The 18942-nt window shown below is 41.1% G+C and overlaps 1 protein-coding gene across 1 annotated transcript in view; it reads left to right on the top strand.

Moving 5' to 3' along the window:
• Positions 1 to 18942, top strand: part of Asxl2 (ASXL transcriptional regulator 2) — a 91997-nt gene that overhangs the window by 12196 nt on the left and 60859 nt on the right. Inside the window, exons 2-4 of the mRNA XM_070025163.1 lie at positions 7662 to 7744; positions 10505 to 10507; positions 16183 to 16291. Of these exons, the coding sequence (XP_069881264.1) occupies positions 7662 to 7744; positions 10505 to 10507; positions 16183 to 16291 (195 nt within the window). The remainder of the gene's footprint in view (positions 1 to 7661; positions 7745 to 10504; positions 10508 to 16182; positions 16292 to 18942) is intronic.

The raw sequence follows: 18942 nt of genomic DNA, 5'->3' as shown, positions 1-18942 counted from the left end.
TAACTCTGTCCTTAGCTGTGCAGAAACTTTTCTTTAATGTAGTCCCACTTGTCGAGTCTCTCTCTTATCTGTTGTGCCTCTGAGACTCTATTCAGGAAGTTCCAGGCTATGCCTATTAAGTTCTAATTTTCTCCTATTCTCTCTTGCAGTAGTTAAAGAATTTTGGGTCTGACATTGAGGTTTTTGATCCACTTTGAATTGATACTAGTGCATGATGACAAGCAGGGATCCACTTTTAGTTTCCTGCATATGGCTGCCCAGTTTTCCCAACACCAGTTGTTGAAAAGGCTGTTTTTTCCACTGTATGTCTTTGGCTCCTTTGTCAATTATCAGATGACTGTAAGTGTGTGGTTTTATTTTTGGGTCTTCTAATCTGTTCCATTGATCTTTGGGTCTAGTTTTGTGCCAATACCAAGCTGCTTTTGTTATTAGGACTCTGTAGTAGAGTTTGAAATCTGGTATTGTGATAGCTCTGGCATTATTATTATTTTTTTTTTTTTGCCAAGAATTGCTTTGGCTATCTGTCTTTTGTTGTTTTATATGAATTTTTGGATTTTTTTCTCTATCAGTAAAGACCATCATTGGGATTTTGATAGGGATTGCATTGAATTTGTATATCATTTTTGGCAGTATGGAGAATTTGGTCTCTTTTTGCTTTGGTTATTTGGTCGTTTGTCAGTCATGAGATCTGAGGATCGAGGATCGAGGTTAAAAAGCAGCCCACCCAGCCGGGCGCTGGTGGCTCACGCCTGTAATCCTAGCTACTCAGGAGGCTGAGATCTGAGGATCTCGGTTCAAAGCCAGCCCGGGCAGGAGAGACCGTGAGACTCCTATCTCCAATAAACCACCAGAAAACCGGAAGTGGCGCTGTAGCTCAAGTGGTAGAGCGCTCTCCTTGAGCTGAAGAGCTGAGGGACAGTGCCCAGGCCCAGAGTTCAAGCCCCACGACCGACAAAAAAAAAAAAAAAAAAAAAAAGCAGCCCACCCAGGCAGGAAAGTCTGTGAAATTCTATACTTAACCACCAGAAAACTGGAAGTGACACTGCGGCTCAAGTGGTAGAGTATTCACCTTGAGCTGAAGAGCTCAGGGACAGCGTCTAGGTCCAGAGTTCAAGCCCCACAACCAAAAAAATAAAAAAACAAAACAAAAACTTAGCAGATGGGGCTGGGAATGTTGCTTAGTGGACTCAACGCCAGTTAACCACCAAGTAGCTGGAAATGGAGCTCAAGTGGTAGAGCTTCTAGTCTTTAGGGAAAAAAACTAAGGGCCAACACACCTAAGCCCTGAGTTCAAGCCTCAGTAGGAACACAGATGTGCACATGCTCAGCCCTCCTTCAGAGCTTCTGAATGGTTATATACTCTTCCTGTCTACTGTTTTTCCTCAATCTCTATTCTATCTTCCATACTGCTTTACAAGATGATCATTCAGAAATGCAACCCTGAGAGTGTAATCTCTTTGCTTAGCCTTTCTGTGGGTCTCCAGACTATTAGGGAAAAGTCCCTCACTTCCCCTGCTTTACCACTCTTTGCTCTACTGGATCAAACCCAGTCCTCCGGCTTACTAAGTCCTTATACTCCTTTTCTTATTTAATTGTTTTTGGTCATGAATAACAATAATGTAATACTCTCATCTTTTCTTCTGCCTGTCCTTCCTGTTGTGTCAATTGCAAATTCAGTTTAGTCTCATCCATTTATGCTTATTGAATACTGCACTGCTTATTTTGTGCTCAGTTGGAGCCTGTGGGAAACAAAGAACACACTGTCCTTGCCTCTTAGAGTTCACTATATAATCAAAAGCAGACTAATGATTTATATAAAAGGTAATGATTTATACAAGTTTTGTTTTTGGTTTCTACTAGAAGTATTCTTTCATTATACCTGTACTGTTATTCTGATGTTTATGAAAGTAATGAAGGTATATTTAAAATATACTGATCTTGTGGGATTATAGTATTGAGAGGCAGATTTTTTAAAATTTACTTTGTTGGTGCTAGGGCTTGAATTTAAGCCTTTACAATTTTGTTCAGCTTTTTTTTGTCGTCGTTCTTTCGGGTCTGAACTCTGGACTTGGGCACTGACTCTCTTCAGTTCAAGACTAGTGCTCTACCTCTTGATCCACAGCGCCACTTCTGGCTTTTTCTGCTTATGTGGTGCTGAGGAATTGAACCCAAAGCCTCATGCATGCAAGGCAAGCCCTCTACCACTGAGCCACCTTCCCAGCCCTTTCTCAGCTTTTTTGCTCACACTGGTGCTCTACCACTTGAGCCATGCCTCCACTTCTTGCTTCTTAAAAAAAATGTTTATTGTGAAAATACTGTACAGAGGGCTTACAATTACATGGGCAAGATAATGAGTACATTTCTTATCAAGCATTGTAGCCTCCTCCTTTGTTTCTCCTTCCCATCCCTTCCCAGCCTCCCCCTACCCTGCTCCCCCCCCAGTCCTCCCCAACTTCCTGCTTTTTGCTGGTTGTTTATTTGTTATTTATTGCTAGTCATGGGGCTTGAACTCTGCACATGGGCACTGTCCCTGAGCTTTTTTTTTTGCTCAAGGCTAGCACTCTACCACTTGAGCCATAACTCCACTTTTGGCTTTTTCTGTTTATGTGGTGCTGAGGAATCAAAACCAGGGCTTTATGCATGCTAGGCAAGCACTCTACCACTAAGCCACATTCCCAGCCCCTCTAGTTTTTTGCTTTTGTTTTTTTTTTTTTTGAGTAGAACCTTGCGTATTTTGCCTCAGTGAGTGCATTTCATTATGTGGAAATAATGTGAAGATAATTAGAAATAGTAAAAACTAATCAACAATTGCTGAAGTAGTGAGATGGGGGAGTGGCACAGAGAGTAAATGCAGATCCCTTGGGAAAGGTGACTGGTTCCTTCTGGCAAGGAGGTATGAGCACAAATTGTTACTGACATCTGGGAAACTGTTTAGAAGACAATTGCCTTGTCCTGGTAGCTTCAAGGCATTTCTTTGGCTGGTTTCTGGGAATATTCTATAGTGCAATAATTTACAAAGCTTAAATAAAAAGCATGTGAACATATTTATTTTTTTCTAGAACCATTAAAAGCTTTTTGTGACTAGTAGGCTCTAGTTTTTACCAGCCTGTTCACATAATTTACTTTACAGTTAAACTATGTATGGATTCAGAAGGTTATATTTGTCATATCTCCCAGGGCTCTATAATCTCATTCAAATAGGTTATGTCTCAGAACTGGTATTTTTTTTCTTGTGTCTATGTGTTGGTCCTAGGGCTTGAACTCAGGATCTGGGTCTCTGAACTTTTGTGTTCAAGGCTCATGCTCTACCATTTGAGCCACATCTCTGATTTTTGGCTTTTTGGTGGGTGATCTTCAGATTTCAGCCTCCTGAGTACCTAGGAATACAGATAGGTGCCACTAGTATTCGTCTCAGAACTGTTTTGAAAATGGTAGAGCATTATCCCAAAGTGATAAAACTAATTTAAAGGGAGGGCTGGGAATGTGGCTTAGTGGTAAAATACTTGTCTAGCATGCATGAAGCCCTGGGTTCGATTCCTCAGTACCACATAAATAGAAAAGCCAGAAGTGGTGCTGTGACTCAAGTGGTAGAGTGTTAGCCTTGAGCAAAAGAAAGTTCAGGGAAGCTGGGCACTGGTGGCTCATGCCTGTAATCCTAGCTACTCAAGAAGCTGAGATCTGAAATCGTAGTTCAAAGTCAGCCCTGGCAGGAAAGTCTGTGAGACTCTTACCTCCAATTAACCACCAGAAAACTGGAAGTGGCACTGTGGCTCAAGTGGAGAGTGCTTGCCTTGAGCTGAAGAGCTGAGGGACAGCACCTAGGCCGAGTTCAAACCCTACAACCAACCAACACACACACACACACGCACGCACGCACGCACGCACGCAAGCTCTCTCTCTCTCTCTCTCTCTCTCTCTCTCTCTCTCTCTCTCTCTCTCTCTCTCACTTACTTAAAGGGAATTTATTGGTTTGTCATCGAAAAATTTTGATGGAAGAGTAAGTTGGATTTGTTGCTTAAATGAAAACATCAAAATACTGTTTGTTTTACTTTCACACACAGCGAGACCAAAGGAGGAGGATAATCTTAGGTGAGGAACACAAAGGCACAATGCCTGGGTACCTTTAAACATATAATACGTATGGAAATGAATTTCCAGGAATTGGAAATGAGGTGGGTTTTTTTTTTGTTGCTGCTGTTATTTTCTTTTTGCCTTTGGGAAAGTAAGGGGCACACAGGGTGAACAAATGCAGCAGTGATACTCACTAGACAGTATGTGGAAAATGAACTATATAACTTGTGGGTGGGAATGGGAGAGAAAATCTTGGAGAGAGCAAGGGAAGAAGTGACATTGTCCAAAAAGAAATGTACTATTACCTTACTTATGTAACTGTAGCCCCTCTGTACATCGCCTTTATAATATATATATGTGTATTTATATTTATTATTATTTTGTGGTCGGTTGTGCGGCTTGAACTCTGGGCCTGGGTACTGTGCCTTAGCCCTTCAGCTCATGGCCAGTGCTCTAACACTTGAGCCACAGCGACACTTCCAGTTTTCTGGTGGCTTATTGGAGATTAGAGTCTCACAGACTTTCCTGCCCGGGCTGGCTTTGAACTGTGATCCTTAGACCTCAGCCTTCTGAGCATCTAGGATTACATGCATGAGCCACCAATGACCAGCTAAATTTTTTTTTTTTTTTTTTGTCAGTCGTGGGGCTTGAACTCTAGGCTTGGGCGCTGTCCCTGTGCTCTTCAGCTCAAGGCGAGCATTCTACCACTTGAGCCACAGTGCCACTTCTGATTTTCTAGTGGTTTATTGGAGATAAGAGTCTCACAGACTTAACAGCCCGGGCTGGCTTTGAACCGTAATCCTCAGATCTCAGCCTCCTGAGTAGCTAGGATTACAGGTGTGAGCCACTGGTGCTCGGCTAAATTTTTTAAAATGCTTTTTGTTTTGCATTTATGGTTTTGGCTTGAGTCTCAGTGGATCAATGAAGCTGTTACAGCTAAAGCTTGATGTTACAAGGTTTAAGTCCATTGGTTGCTAGAGTGAAGAAAAAACAAAAACTGCTGGGTACTGGTGGCTCACACCTGTAATCCTAGCTACTCAGGAGGCTGAGATCTGAGGATCACGGTTCAAAGCCAGCCTGCGCAGGAAAGTCCTTGAGACTCTTATCTCCAATAAACCACTAGAAAACCGGAAGTAGCGTTGTGGCTCAAGCAATAGAGTGCTGAAGAGCGCAGGGACAGCACCCAAGCCCAGAGTTCAAGCCCCACAACTGACCCCCCCCCCCAAAAAAAAAAAAAAAAAACCAACAACAAAACCTTTTATTCTGCCACTTCTTCCTTGGCTTCAGTCTTTTCATTTCTAAATGAGTCGCACATTACTTGGCCAATTACTGTGGCCAGGTGAATGCTTGTTGCTCTTTTGTTTCATATTTTACTGGTGTTGGTCCCACCTTGTAGATAAGAATGGAGGATGCAATAGATCTTTTTCACACAAGAATATTGAACAGGGCTGGGAAGGTAGTGGTAGAGTGCTTGCCTTGCATACATGAGGCCCTGGGTTCGATTCCTCAGCACCACATAAGCAGAAAAATAAAAAAACCAGAAGTGGCGCTGTGGCTCAAGTGGTAGAGTGCTAGCCTTGAGCTGAAGAGCTGAGGGACAGCACCCAGGCCCAAAGTTCAGGCCCCACGACCGGACCCCCCCCCCCCCAAAAAAAAAGAACAGTAAGTTAGTAAGGATGCAAATCTAAGCCAGGCACTGGTGGCTCATGCTTATAACCTTTTTTTTTTTTTTTTGTCGGTCATGGGGCTTGAACTCTGGGCCTGGGCACTGTCCCTCAGCTCTTCAGCTCAAGGCGAGCGCTCTACCACTTGAGCTACAGCGCCACTTCCGGTTTTCTAGTGGTTTATTGGAGATAGGAGTCTCACAGTCTTTCCTTCCCGGGCTGGCTTTGAACCGCGATTCTCAGATCTCAGTCTCCTGAGTAGCTAGGATTACAGGCGTGAGCCACCGGCGCCCGGCTCATGCTTATAATCTTATTTACTCAAGAAGCTGACATCTGAGGGTTAAGATTCGAAGCCAGCCTGGGCAGGAAAGTCCATGAGACCCTTATCTCCAAGTAACCACCAGAAAACTTGAAGTGGAGCTGTGGCCCAAAGTGGTAGAGTGCTAGCCTTGAGGAAAGTGCTCAGTGACAGCACCCATACCCTGAGTTCAAGCCCCACAACTGACCAAAAAATAAAGAATGCAACTCTACCTTAGACATCATGGGATGTATGACTCCACAGCAAGTATTAATAAAAATTATGCTTCATGTAAAGTAGAGTTGGGAAGGTGGCTTAGTGGTAGAGTGCTTTCCTTGCATGCATGAAGCCCTGGGCTCGATTTCTAAGTACCACATAAACAGAAAAGGTCAGAAGTGGTGCTGTAGCTCAAGTGGTAGAGTGCTAGTCTTGAACAAAAAGAAGCTTAGGGACAGTGCCCAGGCTTTGACTTCAAGCCCCAGGACTGGCAAAAAAAAAAGAAAAAAAAAGAAAAAAGTAAAGCTGAGCCCTAGTGGTTGAGCACCAGCCTTGAGTGAAAAAGTTAAACCTGAGTTCAAACCCCAGTACCAGCATGCATGCATAAATAAATAAATAATTTGGGGAAAATTAGGTTTGGAGAGCTCCACCTCCCCCCCTTCCCCTTGAACGAAGAGGAGTTTATAACATTCAGATTTCTTAATCAGGATTGGTTTTGAACCACAATTCTCAGATCTCAGCACCCTGAGAAGCTAGGATTACAGGCGTGAGCCACTAGGGCCTGGCTCAATAAATAATACTTTAATGTTTAGAGTTACACCTTTTTGTTCCTCCCCTGAGGTATCCTCCTTTAGTTTGACTGTGTGCAAATACTGAGCCCTGCGTGTTATCATGTCCAATTATATTTTAGACATAACTTCCACATATTGGAGAAAACGTGTAATTTGTCTCTCTGCGCTTGGTACTCTCTGAGTTGTGTATTGGTACTGAGGCTTGAAATTCAGGGCCTGGTCACTCTTGCTTAGCTTTTTGCTCAAGGCTAGCACTGTGTCACTTGAGTCACAGCTTCACTTTTGACTTTTGGTAGTTGTTTAGAGATTCTCACAAATTTTCCTGCTTATACTGGCTTGAAAAAACAGTCCTCAGGTCTCAACCTGAACAGCTAGGATTACAGGCGTGAGCTACTGGCGCACTGGAGCCTACATGTATACCCTTCTTTTAATCCTTCTCCCTGCTTTTTAAGTGATTAAACTAACATTTAAAAAATTTATTGAGTAGTTGTACAAAGAGGTTACAATTTCAAAAGTCAGATTATGAGTACAGTGCATCCTGATCAGTGTCTTCTCTAACTATAAAATAGATGTCTTAGTACAAGTTGAGGCAGAAAGTAACCAATTTCTTATCATTAATATTTGAGTTAACTTTAGCCTTATTGACCCATTTTTGCTTCAGAATTTGACTTATGTTTTTACTGAGGAATATAATGTGAAGAGTTTCTGGATATACATGGTTTGGATGTAATAAGACATAATAAATGCAATGCAATTATGTATAACATACATTATATATTAAATATATGTATAAAGAGAAAATTGAAATAAATAATTCATTATTATGTACTTACTTCTCAGGTCTTAGAAAAATACCCCAATACACCCATGAGTCATAAAGAAATTCTTCAGGTTATCCAGCGAGAAGGACTAAAAGAAATCAGGTGAGTTATTTAAATATCATTAGTAGTAATTATAATAGAGTATCTGGTAGTATATAATACTATACTTTAGTCCTAAAGATTATTAGTAATGCAGTTTGCTAACTTCTTATTTACTCACCAATCAGATCCATGTTAAGTCAGAAGTTAGACATAGCTCTCTGCAAGCCCATGCACTTTAACTTTTAGGACTGCCTGGAGCATCTTTAAGACTATCACTTCAAGACTTTTTTCCTCATGTGTGCCAATAGTAGGCTTGTAATTAGGGCCTGGAACACTGTTCCTGAGCTCTTAAGAGCTCAAGGCTAGCGTCCAGACACTGGCACCATACCACCACTTCTGTATAGGTTATCAAGTCCAGTTATTTTTTTGTGTGTGTGTATATATATATATATTTGGGGGGGGAGATCAGTCGTGGGGCTTGAACTCTGGTCTTGAACACTGTCCCTCAGCTCTTCACCTCAAGGCTAGTATTCTATCACTTTGAGCAACAGCACCATTTCCAGTTTTCCAGTGATTAATTGGAGACAGGAGTCTCCTGGACTTTCCTCCCTCCCTAGGCTGGCTTTGAACATCAATCCTCACATCTCAGCTTCCTGAGTAGCTAGGATTACAGGTGTGAGCCACCAGTACCCAGCTATGTCCAAGTTATATTTTAGATCTAACTTCCACATGTGTCATTTGTCTCTCTAAACTTAGTACTCTCTGAGCTTTGTGTTGGTACTAAGCCTTGGAATTCAAGGCCTACTCACTCTCTCTTAGCAACTTGTGTCACAGCTTCACTTTTGACTTTTTGGTAGTTATTTGGAGATAATATTCTCACAAATTTTCCTGCTTGTACTGATTTGAACCCACAATCCTCAGGTCTCAATCTTCTGAGTAGCTAGGATTACCACTTCCATTGTGGTGGCATATGACTTAATTCCGGGTGGAGCAGGAAGATCATATGTTAGTCAGTCTGGGCTATAACAAATAACAACAAATAAAGAGATGTAACCCCCTTTCCCAAAGCAGCAGTTGGGTAGTAATATTGAAACAATTTACTTGAATTGTGATTTTGTACTGGTATTGAGGATTGAACTCAGTGCCTTGGCACTGTTCCTGAGTTCTTTTTGCTGAAGATTAGCACTCTGCCGCTTTGAGCCACAGCTCTACTTCTGGTTTTCTGGTGTTTAATTGAAGATAAGAGTTTTGGGAACCTTCCTGCCCTTGCCAGCTTTGAAACAGGATCCTTAGATCTCAGCTTTCTGAGTAGCTAGGATTACAGGAGTGAGCCACTGGTACCAAGACCTATTAGTCCTCCTTAGTACACTTTCATAAACTAAATGGTTAATAAAACAGATCTTTATGTATTGCTGTTTTGCTGAGCTAAAATTGAATTTTAGTAGGTTTGCCTGATATTTCAGTTTTTTATCCCAGTCAAAACCCTAAGCCTCCGTAGAGTTGGTATGTTGAGTACAGCAAATACTATATTCAATAAAAAGATTGAAGCTTTGGCAGACTGGCCACTTGAGCGACTCTACCACTAGCTACCAATTGGCACACCTTTAGGTCAATAAACAGATCAAAATATTATTTCTTTTGGGGTGCCTCGTTATGTGTGATTAGTACTGATACATGTATTAGGAACAAAGTAATCTCACATGGTATTTAAAGTTACTGCATATGTTTTACCTAGCTTGTTATCAAAGACTAATCATAACGCCTATTTTTCTCCTATCTCTTGTTAAGCAAAAGCATTTATAGCCACCATGCCTGGGTGGCATAGACCTGTAGTCCTAGCTACTCAGGAGCCTGAGGGACATGGTTTGAAGCCAGCCTGAGCAAGAAAATTTATGAGACTCATCTCTAATAACCACCAAAAGCTGAAAGTGCAGTTGTGGCTCAAGTGTTAGTATACCAGCCTTGAGAAATAAAGCTAAGGGACAAGGCAAGGCCCTAAGTTCAAGCTCCAGTGGTGGCAGCAGAAAGACACAAATATAGCTAAGTAAGTAGTCAATATTCTCATTTCTTTCCAGCCCACATCATTATTCCTGCAGATCTTTTGGTGACTTGTCAAGCTGAATTATCTTAAAATCATTTCATTAGAAAGAGCCCAGGTGAAACATGAAATCCAGTTTTTATTAAGTTGATATTCTATTTATCTAAGGTAAATGACTTGACTATTAAGGAAAATACTGCTGGTGGTTAAGCCTATGTTTTAGTTACTAGTTGTTTCCTCTCAAACCCCCAACCAAGTAGGAATGTCAGAAAGGGTTTATGTTGAGAAAAAAAACAGAAATAAAACACTTGATTATTGACAGAAAAATGTATTATTGTTCAAATGCACAGTGAATTCCATTATAAATCAAAGAGAAGCTAATCAAACATCAAGTCTACAGATCATGACTTTTTAGTAGTTCCTTGAAACCAAAGTGCATGTGAAGATTATCAAAGGATGTGAACTATTCATTGCATTCTTATAGTAATAGCTATACTTTGCTGCAGTAGTTCTATTCTGCCACATAAATAAGATACTGAACCCATTTTCTGGAGTAGTTTAAACTATTTGGCTAAATTTATTGTTCATTTTTGGATAGTGAAATTTTGGACTGCATGTAAAATTTAAAATGAATGGTTTTATGAGCAAAATGGGGTTTAATGTTAATTTGAGGGATTGTGAATATTTCTGGGAGAGGGTTTTTAGGTCTGTTGTTTTGTAAAGAAAAATTAAAACTCTTTTTTTCCCTCCTTTGGTTTTCTTTGGGTGCATTCCAACTCCAGAAGGTAAGAAATATTACTTTATTTCAAAGAAATATATACTTGTTTTATTAGTTTAATTTTTTTGTATCATCTATCATACTGTGTATTTGCTTAATAAGTTTAGGTTTATACAGTTTAAAATTTTACAAACTTAATTGAATTTAGCCTTGAATATATAGTTTTTACTTAATAAAACTAAACAATTAGTCTGAAAACTAATAATGATACTATTAGGTACATTTTATTTATTTTTAGTTCTTGCAGTTTCAATCATGACTTGTGACAATAATTTTAGAAACTAAACTAAGTTTTATTAAAATCATCATATGTCTTACTAGCATTGGAATATTTACTATTTTTCAGATAAAAAATGAAAATATCCCAGAGATTGGCAATGTGTTTTTACTTTTACTCATATAGTATAAAATTAAAAATGTATATTTATCCTCTGGTGATTTAGAGAAGATATCAATAAATCCTGTATGGGAATGATACTTAAACCCAAGTCAGAACAGGCTAAAATTTATAGTCTGTTTTTTTTGTTGTTGTTGTTGTTGTTGTTGTTGTTATTGATTGTGGAGCTTACACCTTTGTATCTGGGTGTTGTCCATGAGCTCTTTTGCTCAAGGTTAGCACTCTACCATTTTGAGCCACAGCACCACTTCCAGTTTCCTGGTGGCTAATTGGAGATAGAGTCTCACGGGCTTTCCTTGCCTGGACTGGCTTTGAACCTTGATCTTTAGATGTCAGCCTTCTGAGTAGCTAGGATGTGAGCAGCTAACTCCCAGCTATAGTCTGGATTTTTTTTTTTCTTTTTCTTTTTGCTGGTCCTGGGGCTTGAACTCAAGGCCTAGGCACTGTCCCCGAGCTTCTTTTGCTCAAGCACTCTACCACTTGAGCCAAAGCATCACTTCCAGCCTTTTCTGTTTATGCAGTACTGAGGAATGCTTCATGCATGCTAGGCAAGCACTCTACCACTAAGCCACATTCCTAGCCCTAGTCTGGATTCTTTACTATGTTAGCATAGTGTTATAAAATAACCCTATTATTTAAACTCCTATGACTATTATAATAGGTTCATATAGGTATTTGTAACAGTTATCTATCTACCTTTGGGGGAGGGGGAGATGGGGAAAAAAACCAAAAAACTAGGAGTGGAATGGCTGGATAATGTAACAGATATTGCCACATGGTTTTTGGATTTAGCACTACACATTACTTTTTTATGTTTTTGTGTGCCAGTCTTGGAGCCAGAACTCAGGGCCTGGGTGCTGTCCTTGAGGGGTTTTTTTTTTTTTGGTCAGTTATGGGGCTTGAACTCTGGGCCTGGGTGCTGTCCCTGAGTTTTTTTTTTTTTTTTTTTTTGCTCAAGGCTAGTGCTTTATCACTTGAGCCACAGCTCCACTTCAGGCTTTTTCTGTGGTTAATTGGAGATGGGAGTCTCACAGACTTTTCCTGCCTGGTTGGATTGAATTTGGATTCTCAGATCAAAGCCTTCTGAGTAGCTAGGATTATAGGCATGAGCCACCGGCTAGAACGCCTTTTTCTGTTTGTTTGTTTGTTTGTTTGTTTGTTTTTGGTTGGTCCCAGGGCCTGAATTCTGGGCCTGGGCTCTTCAGCTCAAGGCTAGCACTCTACCATTTGAGCCACAGCACCATTTCCAGCTTTTTCTGCTTATGTGGTGCTGAGGAATTAAACCCAGGGCCTTGCCTCATGCATGCAAGGCAAGCATTCTACTGCTGAGCCACCTTCCCAGCCCAGAATGCCCTTAAAAAAAATTTTTTTTTAAATCATTACTAATTGTCTCACAAATCCTTGTTCTGTGTGATTAAGGCTTGCTGAATATGTGGACTTTTCCTGCAGTTAAGAGTGGTTAATAATGTTGGCAGGACTGTTTGATCTTATAATGGCAGTTTCAATTTCCCCTTCCCATTTGGTTATCTATGGGCCTAATTAGAACTCTGCTGCTTTTCTTCTGGATTTCTTTGTAGTTTTTTGCTCCCTGTCATGTGATTCTGATTATCAGAATCTCTTCTGTCTCTTCAGAATCACCAGATTCTCATGTGTGGAGTAAAAATGACAAATGCTTCTAATCCAACATCTTGCTCTACTTTTGTTTTCTGGGTTTGGGTTTTAGTACTGTTCTTCTTTAATGTTCTACTTTAATTTCTTGATTGTTTTTTTTTTTTTTTGTGCCAGGTCTTGAATTCAGGGCCTGGGCAGTGTCCCAGAGCTTTTTTGCTCAAGGCTAACAGTCTATCACTTGAGCCACAGCTCACTCCACTTCTGGCTCTCTCTCTCTCTCTCTCTTTCTCTCTCTCTCTCTCTCTCTCTCTCTCTCTCTCTGTTCTGGCGCTCTGTATGTGTGTGTGTATGCGTGCGTGCGTGTGTGTGCGCGCGCTCGTGCTTGATTGGCGATAAGAGACTCATGGCGCTGTGTGTGTGTGTGTGTGTGTGTGTGTGTGTGTGTGTGTGTGTGTGTGTGTGTGTGTGTGTGTGTGTGTGTGTGTGTGTGTGTGTGTGTGTGTGTGTGTGTGTGTGTGTGTGTGTGTGTGTGTGTGTGTGTGTGTGTGTGTGTACTTGATTGGAGATAAGAGACTCATGGGCTTCCCTGCCCAGGGCTGACTTTGAACCTCAGTCCTCAGATCTCAGTCTCCTGAGGAGGTAGGATTACAGGCATGAGTCACCAGTGCTCAGCTTCTTGATTTATTTTTTAATGATCTCTGTTACATAAAAATTAAAGGCTAGTGATCTGAGGTAAATATAGTGTTCAGTTTTATGTTAGTCTACTTATTAGTATTTTATAATATACTTTCTATCACAAATAATAATGCATGACTCATTTTTTAGAATACATTTAGTTTGCAGTTCTCTTCTTTTTCTTAATGTGTTAACCAGTAACCTCATAGGTAAAAATCAATGCCATGTCCTTAATGCAAGGCCAAACCAAGAATGTTTTCTAGTAGTTTTTCTTGCAAGAATTTTTTTTTTTGATTTGGTAAAAAATCAAAAGGAAAATGCAAATCTACTTATAGTGGAAATGATGTGAACTTTTGTGTGTGTGTGTGTGTGTGTGTGTGTGCGCGCCCGCGTGCGCACGTGTGTTGCCTTTTTTTTTGTTTTGTTTTGAGGCTTGAACTCAAAGCCTGGGCTCTGTCTCTGAGCTCCTTTTTGTTCAAGGCTAGCGCTCTACCAATTGAGCCATGGTGCCACATCCAGCTTTTTCTGTTTATGTGGTACTGAAGAATCGAACCCAGGGCTTCATGTATGCTAGGCAAGCACTCTACCACTAAGCCAATTCCCAGCTCCTACTTTTTTTGTTTTGTTTTGTTTTGTTTTGTTTTGGATCATGGGGCTTGAACTGAGGTCTTAGGAGCTGTCCCTGAGCTCTTTCGCTAGGCTAGTACTCTCCTACCTACTTTGAGCTACAACACTACTTCCAGTTTTTCAGGTGATTAATTGGAGATAAGAGTCTCACAGACTTTCCTGCCCTGACTAGCTTTGAACTGAGATCCTTAGATCTCATCCTCCTGAGTAATTAGGATTATAGGCATGAGCCACCAGCACCTGGCATATTTTGCTTTATATGTTCTACTTATAATTGGAAATGATGTTAGCTTTGTGCATATGCGTGTGTGTTTTGCTTTTTTTTGGGGGGGGGGTCCGGTTGTGGGGCCTGAACTCTGGGCCTGGGTGCTGTCCCTCAGCTCTTCAGCTCAAGGCTAGCACTCTACCACTTGAGCCACAGCGCCGCTTCCAGCTTTTTTTTTTTTCCTACTTATGTGGTGCTCAGGAATCGAACCCAGGGCCTCAGGCATGCAAGGCAAGCGCTCTACCACTGAGCCACCTTCCCAGCCCTTGCTTTTTTTTTTTTTTTTTGCTTGTAATAGGACTTGAACTGTAGGTTTGGGCACTGTCCCTGAGCTCAAGGAGAATGCTCTACCATTGAGCTACATTGCCACTTCTGGCTTTTTTTTTTTTTTTTTTTTTTTTTTTTTGCCTGGGGGCTTGAATTCAAAGCCTGGGCTCTGTCTCTGAGCTTCTTTTGTTCAAGGTTTAGCACTGTACCATTTGAGCCATAGTGCCACTTCTGGCTTTTTTTGTTTTATGTGGTACTGAGGAATCGAACCCAGAACTTCATGCATGCAAGGCAAGCACTCTACTAGTAAGCTACATTCCCAGCCTTTTCTGCTTTTTGGAGTAGTTTATTGGAGATAAGAGTCTCACGGACTATCCTGCTGAGGCTGATTCCAACCACAGTCCTCAAATCTCAGCCTCCTGTGTAGCTAGGCTTACAGGCATAAGCCACTGGCTCCTGGCTGTGTTTTGCATTTTAAGGCAGGGTTCTAACTGTGTAGCCTGGGCTCATCTTAAACATTATCCTTCTGCTTTAGCTTCTCAAGTGCTGAGATTATAGGCATGTTTCACTTTGCCTTGCTGGAATATATACTTTTTTGTAGATGTATACTATATACTTAAAATTTCAATAATTATCTTAAGATTTTACATGCAAATAAACATTTAGAAGCCTATTTAATACCCTTTAAAGCATTAAGTATTTAAAATAGTACAAAAAACCATGCCTATGTTAGGTTTTATAGATCAGATTTAGTTTGATCCTATAATATAAAAGGAGATATTGATTCTGTATGTTCTCTTTCAAAATTTTCAGAGTTTGTACTAGATAAATCAGAAAGCTTGAAGAATAAATTTGTGATATCTCTGTGTTTTCTGGGCTCACAAGTTAGATACCAGTGGGGTTAAAGGAATCTTTCTGTTTGTTGGTCTGTCTTGTGTGTAGGTATGTGTGCTGGTTATGGGTCTTAAACTCAGGGTCTGGTGCTGTCCCTGAACTTGTGTACTTAAGGACAACACTCTGCCACTTGAGCTACAATACCATTTCTAGCTTTTTGGTATTTAATTGGAGATGACAGTCTCAGGGACTTTTCCTGCCTTGGATGCCTTTGAACTGTCATACTTAGGTTTCAGCCTCCTAAGTAGCTAGGATAATAGGTGTGAGCCCTGAGGATTGACTCTCTTTTTCTTTTCTTTTTGGCTAGTATGGGGCTTGAACTCAGAGCCTGGGTGCTGTTCCTTAGCTGTTTTGTTTAAGGCTTGTGCTCTACCATTTAAACCATCGCCACTTTTTTTTTTTTTTGGTCGGCCGTGGGGCTTGAACTCTGGGCCTGGGCGCTGTCCCTCAGCTCTTCAGCTCAAGGCAAGCGCTCTACCACTTGAGCTACAGTGCCACTTCTGATTTTCTGGTGGTTTATTGGAGATAGGAGTCTCACGGTCTCTCCTGCCTGGGCTGGCTTTGAACCGCGATCCTCAGATCTCAGCCTCCTGAGTAGCTATGATTACAGGCGTGAGCCACCAGTGCCCGGCTGCCACTTTTTTTTTTTTTTTTTTTGGTGGTCAATTGGAGGTAAGAGTCTCATGGACTTTGCTAGCCAGCTGGCTTCAAACTGCAGTCCTCAGATCTCAGTCTCCTAAATTGCTGGGATTACAGGCATAAGCTACCAGAATGTGTGTGTATGCTCTATTTTTTCCATGGCAGCTTCTTTTTAAGATTGATAGGCCTTTCATAATTTATGAAGCATGTTTAAGTAAAGGAGTATTGATCAGTTTATAAAAAGTTAAGTCAACATTTTATAGAGTATTCAGACAGAAACTAATCTATTCATTTTGTTGTTTTGCAGTGGGACTTCCCCTCTTGCCTGCCTGAATGCTATGCTACATACCAACTCCCGAGGTGAAGAAGGCATCTTCTATAAAGTTCCAGGTAGAATGGGAGTATATACTTTGAAGGTAAATACTTTTGTTGGGGAACTATTTTAAAAAGAAAAACAGTAAGTGACAACATATAATACTTGAGTCATAGAGAAAATAAGTTTTGAACTTTTTTTGTTTTTTTTTTTGGTCTGTCGTGGAGTTTGAACTCTGGCCCAGGGCACTGTCCCTCAGCTCTTCAGCTCAAGGTGAGCGCTCTACCACTTGAGCCACAGCACCACTTCCAGTCTTCTGAGTTGTTTTATTGGAGATAAGACTCTCACAGACTTTCTTACCCAGGCTGGCTTTGAACTGTGATCCTCAGATCTCAGCCTCCTGAGTAGCTAGGATTACAGGTGTGAGCCACCGGTGCCCGGCCGTTTTTTAACTTATTTTTAGGAAAACGTAATATTTTCAGCCCTGAAGTTTAAACATTACTAAGTGTTTAAAACAAATACATAAATAATGTGTGTGTTGGGGTTTGGACTTAAGGTCTTGTAGGTGCTAAGCACAAGCTTTATTAGCTTCCTATCCTTATAGGAACTAACTTTTAATGACCTCTTGGCCAACCTGTAAGTAACTTTGTTCTCTATGATAATTTTGTCTTAAAAAGACAGAATAAACTTAACTTTCAGTGACTCTCTTAAAGAATATCACATGGCAAAGTACTGGTGGTTCTTGCTTCTTCCTCAAGATAATACATTTTGAAGTCACCTCTGGCAGAAAAGTCTGAGAGGCCCATCTCCAGTTAACCAGAAAAAAAAAACAAGTTGGTGGTCTGGTCTAACAGATAGAGTGATAGCTGTGAACTAGCTAGCTTAGCAAGGGAGCTTTGGTATCAGGGGAAAAAAAAAAGTCTCAGCTAGAAACCTATGGCTCATGCCTGTAATACTAGCTACTCAGGAGTTCGAGTTCTGAGGATTGCAATTTAAAGCCAGCCAGGCAGGAAAGTCTACGACACTTTTAACTCTGATTAACCACCAAAAAGCCAAAAATAGAGCTGTGACTCCAGAACAGCACTGAGGCTCTGAGTTCAAGCCTCAGGACCAGCACAGAGAAGAAAGGTGTTACCGTGGAACATACTACCTCAATACTTTTCACTACTTATTGAATTCTCTACTAAAACCCATGGTTGTAATTGTTACTATTATTAAAATTAAAATTGGGAAGACAGAATAGGAGAGACACTTGAATTTATACACACAGGCAGGAACTTCCTGAACAGAGTCCCAGGGTCACAACAAATTGGAGAGTCTCAACAAATGGGAATACCTTAAAATAAAAAGTTTCTGCAGGAGCCGGGCACTGGTGGCTCACGCCTGTAATCCTAGCTACTCAGGAGGCTGAGATCTGAGGATTGCGGTTCAAAGCCAGCCCGGGCAAGAAAGACCGTGAGACTCCTATCTCCAATAAACCACCAGAAAACCGGAAGTGGCGCTGTAGCTCAAGTGGTAGAGCGCTCACTTTGAGCTGAAGAGCTGAGGGACAGCGCCCAGGCCCAGAGTTCAAGCCTCACGACCGACAAAAAAAAAAAAAAAAAAAAAAAGTTTCTGCAGGGCTGGGAAGGTGGCTCAGTGGTAGAGCGCTTGCCTTGCATGCCTGAGGCCCTGGATTTGATTCTACAGCACCACATAAGCAAAAAGAAAAAAGCCGGAAATGGCGCTGTGGCTCAAGTGGTAGAGCGCTAGCCTTGAGCTGAAGAGCTGAGGGACAGCGCCCAGGCCCAGAGTTCAGGCCCCACGACCAGACCCCCCCCAAAAAAAGTTTCTGCACAGCTAAAGACATAGCAACCAAACTAGAAGGACAGCCAAACTAATTGGGAAAAAATATTCACCAGCAATATATCAGACAAGGGCCTAATATCCACTATATATAGGGAACTCAAGAAACTAATCCCCCCCAAACCTAACAAACTAATTACTAAATGGGCAAGGGAGCTAAAGAGAGAATTCTCAGAAGAAGAGATACAAATGGCAAAGAAATACATGAGGAAATGTTCACCATCCCTGTTTGTAAAGGAAATGCAAATAAAAACAATCCTGAGATACCGCCTTACCCCAGTCAGAATGACCCACATCCTAAATTCACCCAACAACAAATGCTGGAGGGGATGCTGAGAAAGAGGAACACTATTGCACTGCTGGTGGGAATGTACACTAATACAACTACTCTGGAATGCAGTCTGGAGGTACCTCAGAAAGCTAAATATAGACCTCCCCTATGACCCAGCCATACTACTCCTAGGCATCTATCCTGAACAACAGGAACCAGGATACAAGGATACAGGCACCTCTATGTTCATTGCAGCACTGTTCACAATAGCCAAGATATGGAAAAACCCAGATGCGCCACTACAAATGAATGGATCCAAAAAATGGAATATTATGCAGCCATTAGAAAGGACAAAATAATGGCATTCACAGGGAAATGGATGGAACTAGAAAAAATCATGTTGAATGAGGTAAGCCAAGAGCAAAGAGACAAACGGCACATGGTCTCCCTGATATGTGGATGTTAAATCCAGAACGTAAGGAGCTACGACAAAATAAACAAGACTCGAGAAACAAAGGACCTCCACTCATCTGACCCCATGCTGCTGACCACACTAAGCAAAAGGAAAGAAATGTACATATCACTGATGTGGAAGAAGTAGCTGTATTGTCAAAGCTCATAGAATCCACAAACTTTAT

This window comes from Dipodomys merriami, unplaced genomic scaffold, assembly GCF_024711535.1.
Source record: "Dipodomys merriami isolate MVZ:Mamm:240054 unplaced genomic scaffold, mDipMer1.0.p SCAF_17, whole genome shotgun sequence".
Lineage (NCBI taxonomy): Eukaryota > Metazoa > Chordata > Mammalia > Rodentia > Heteromyidae > Dipodomys > Dipodomys merriami.
Note: the sequence above shows the minus strand (reverse complement) of the source record. Positions and strands in the feature narration are given on the sequence as shown.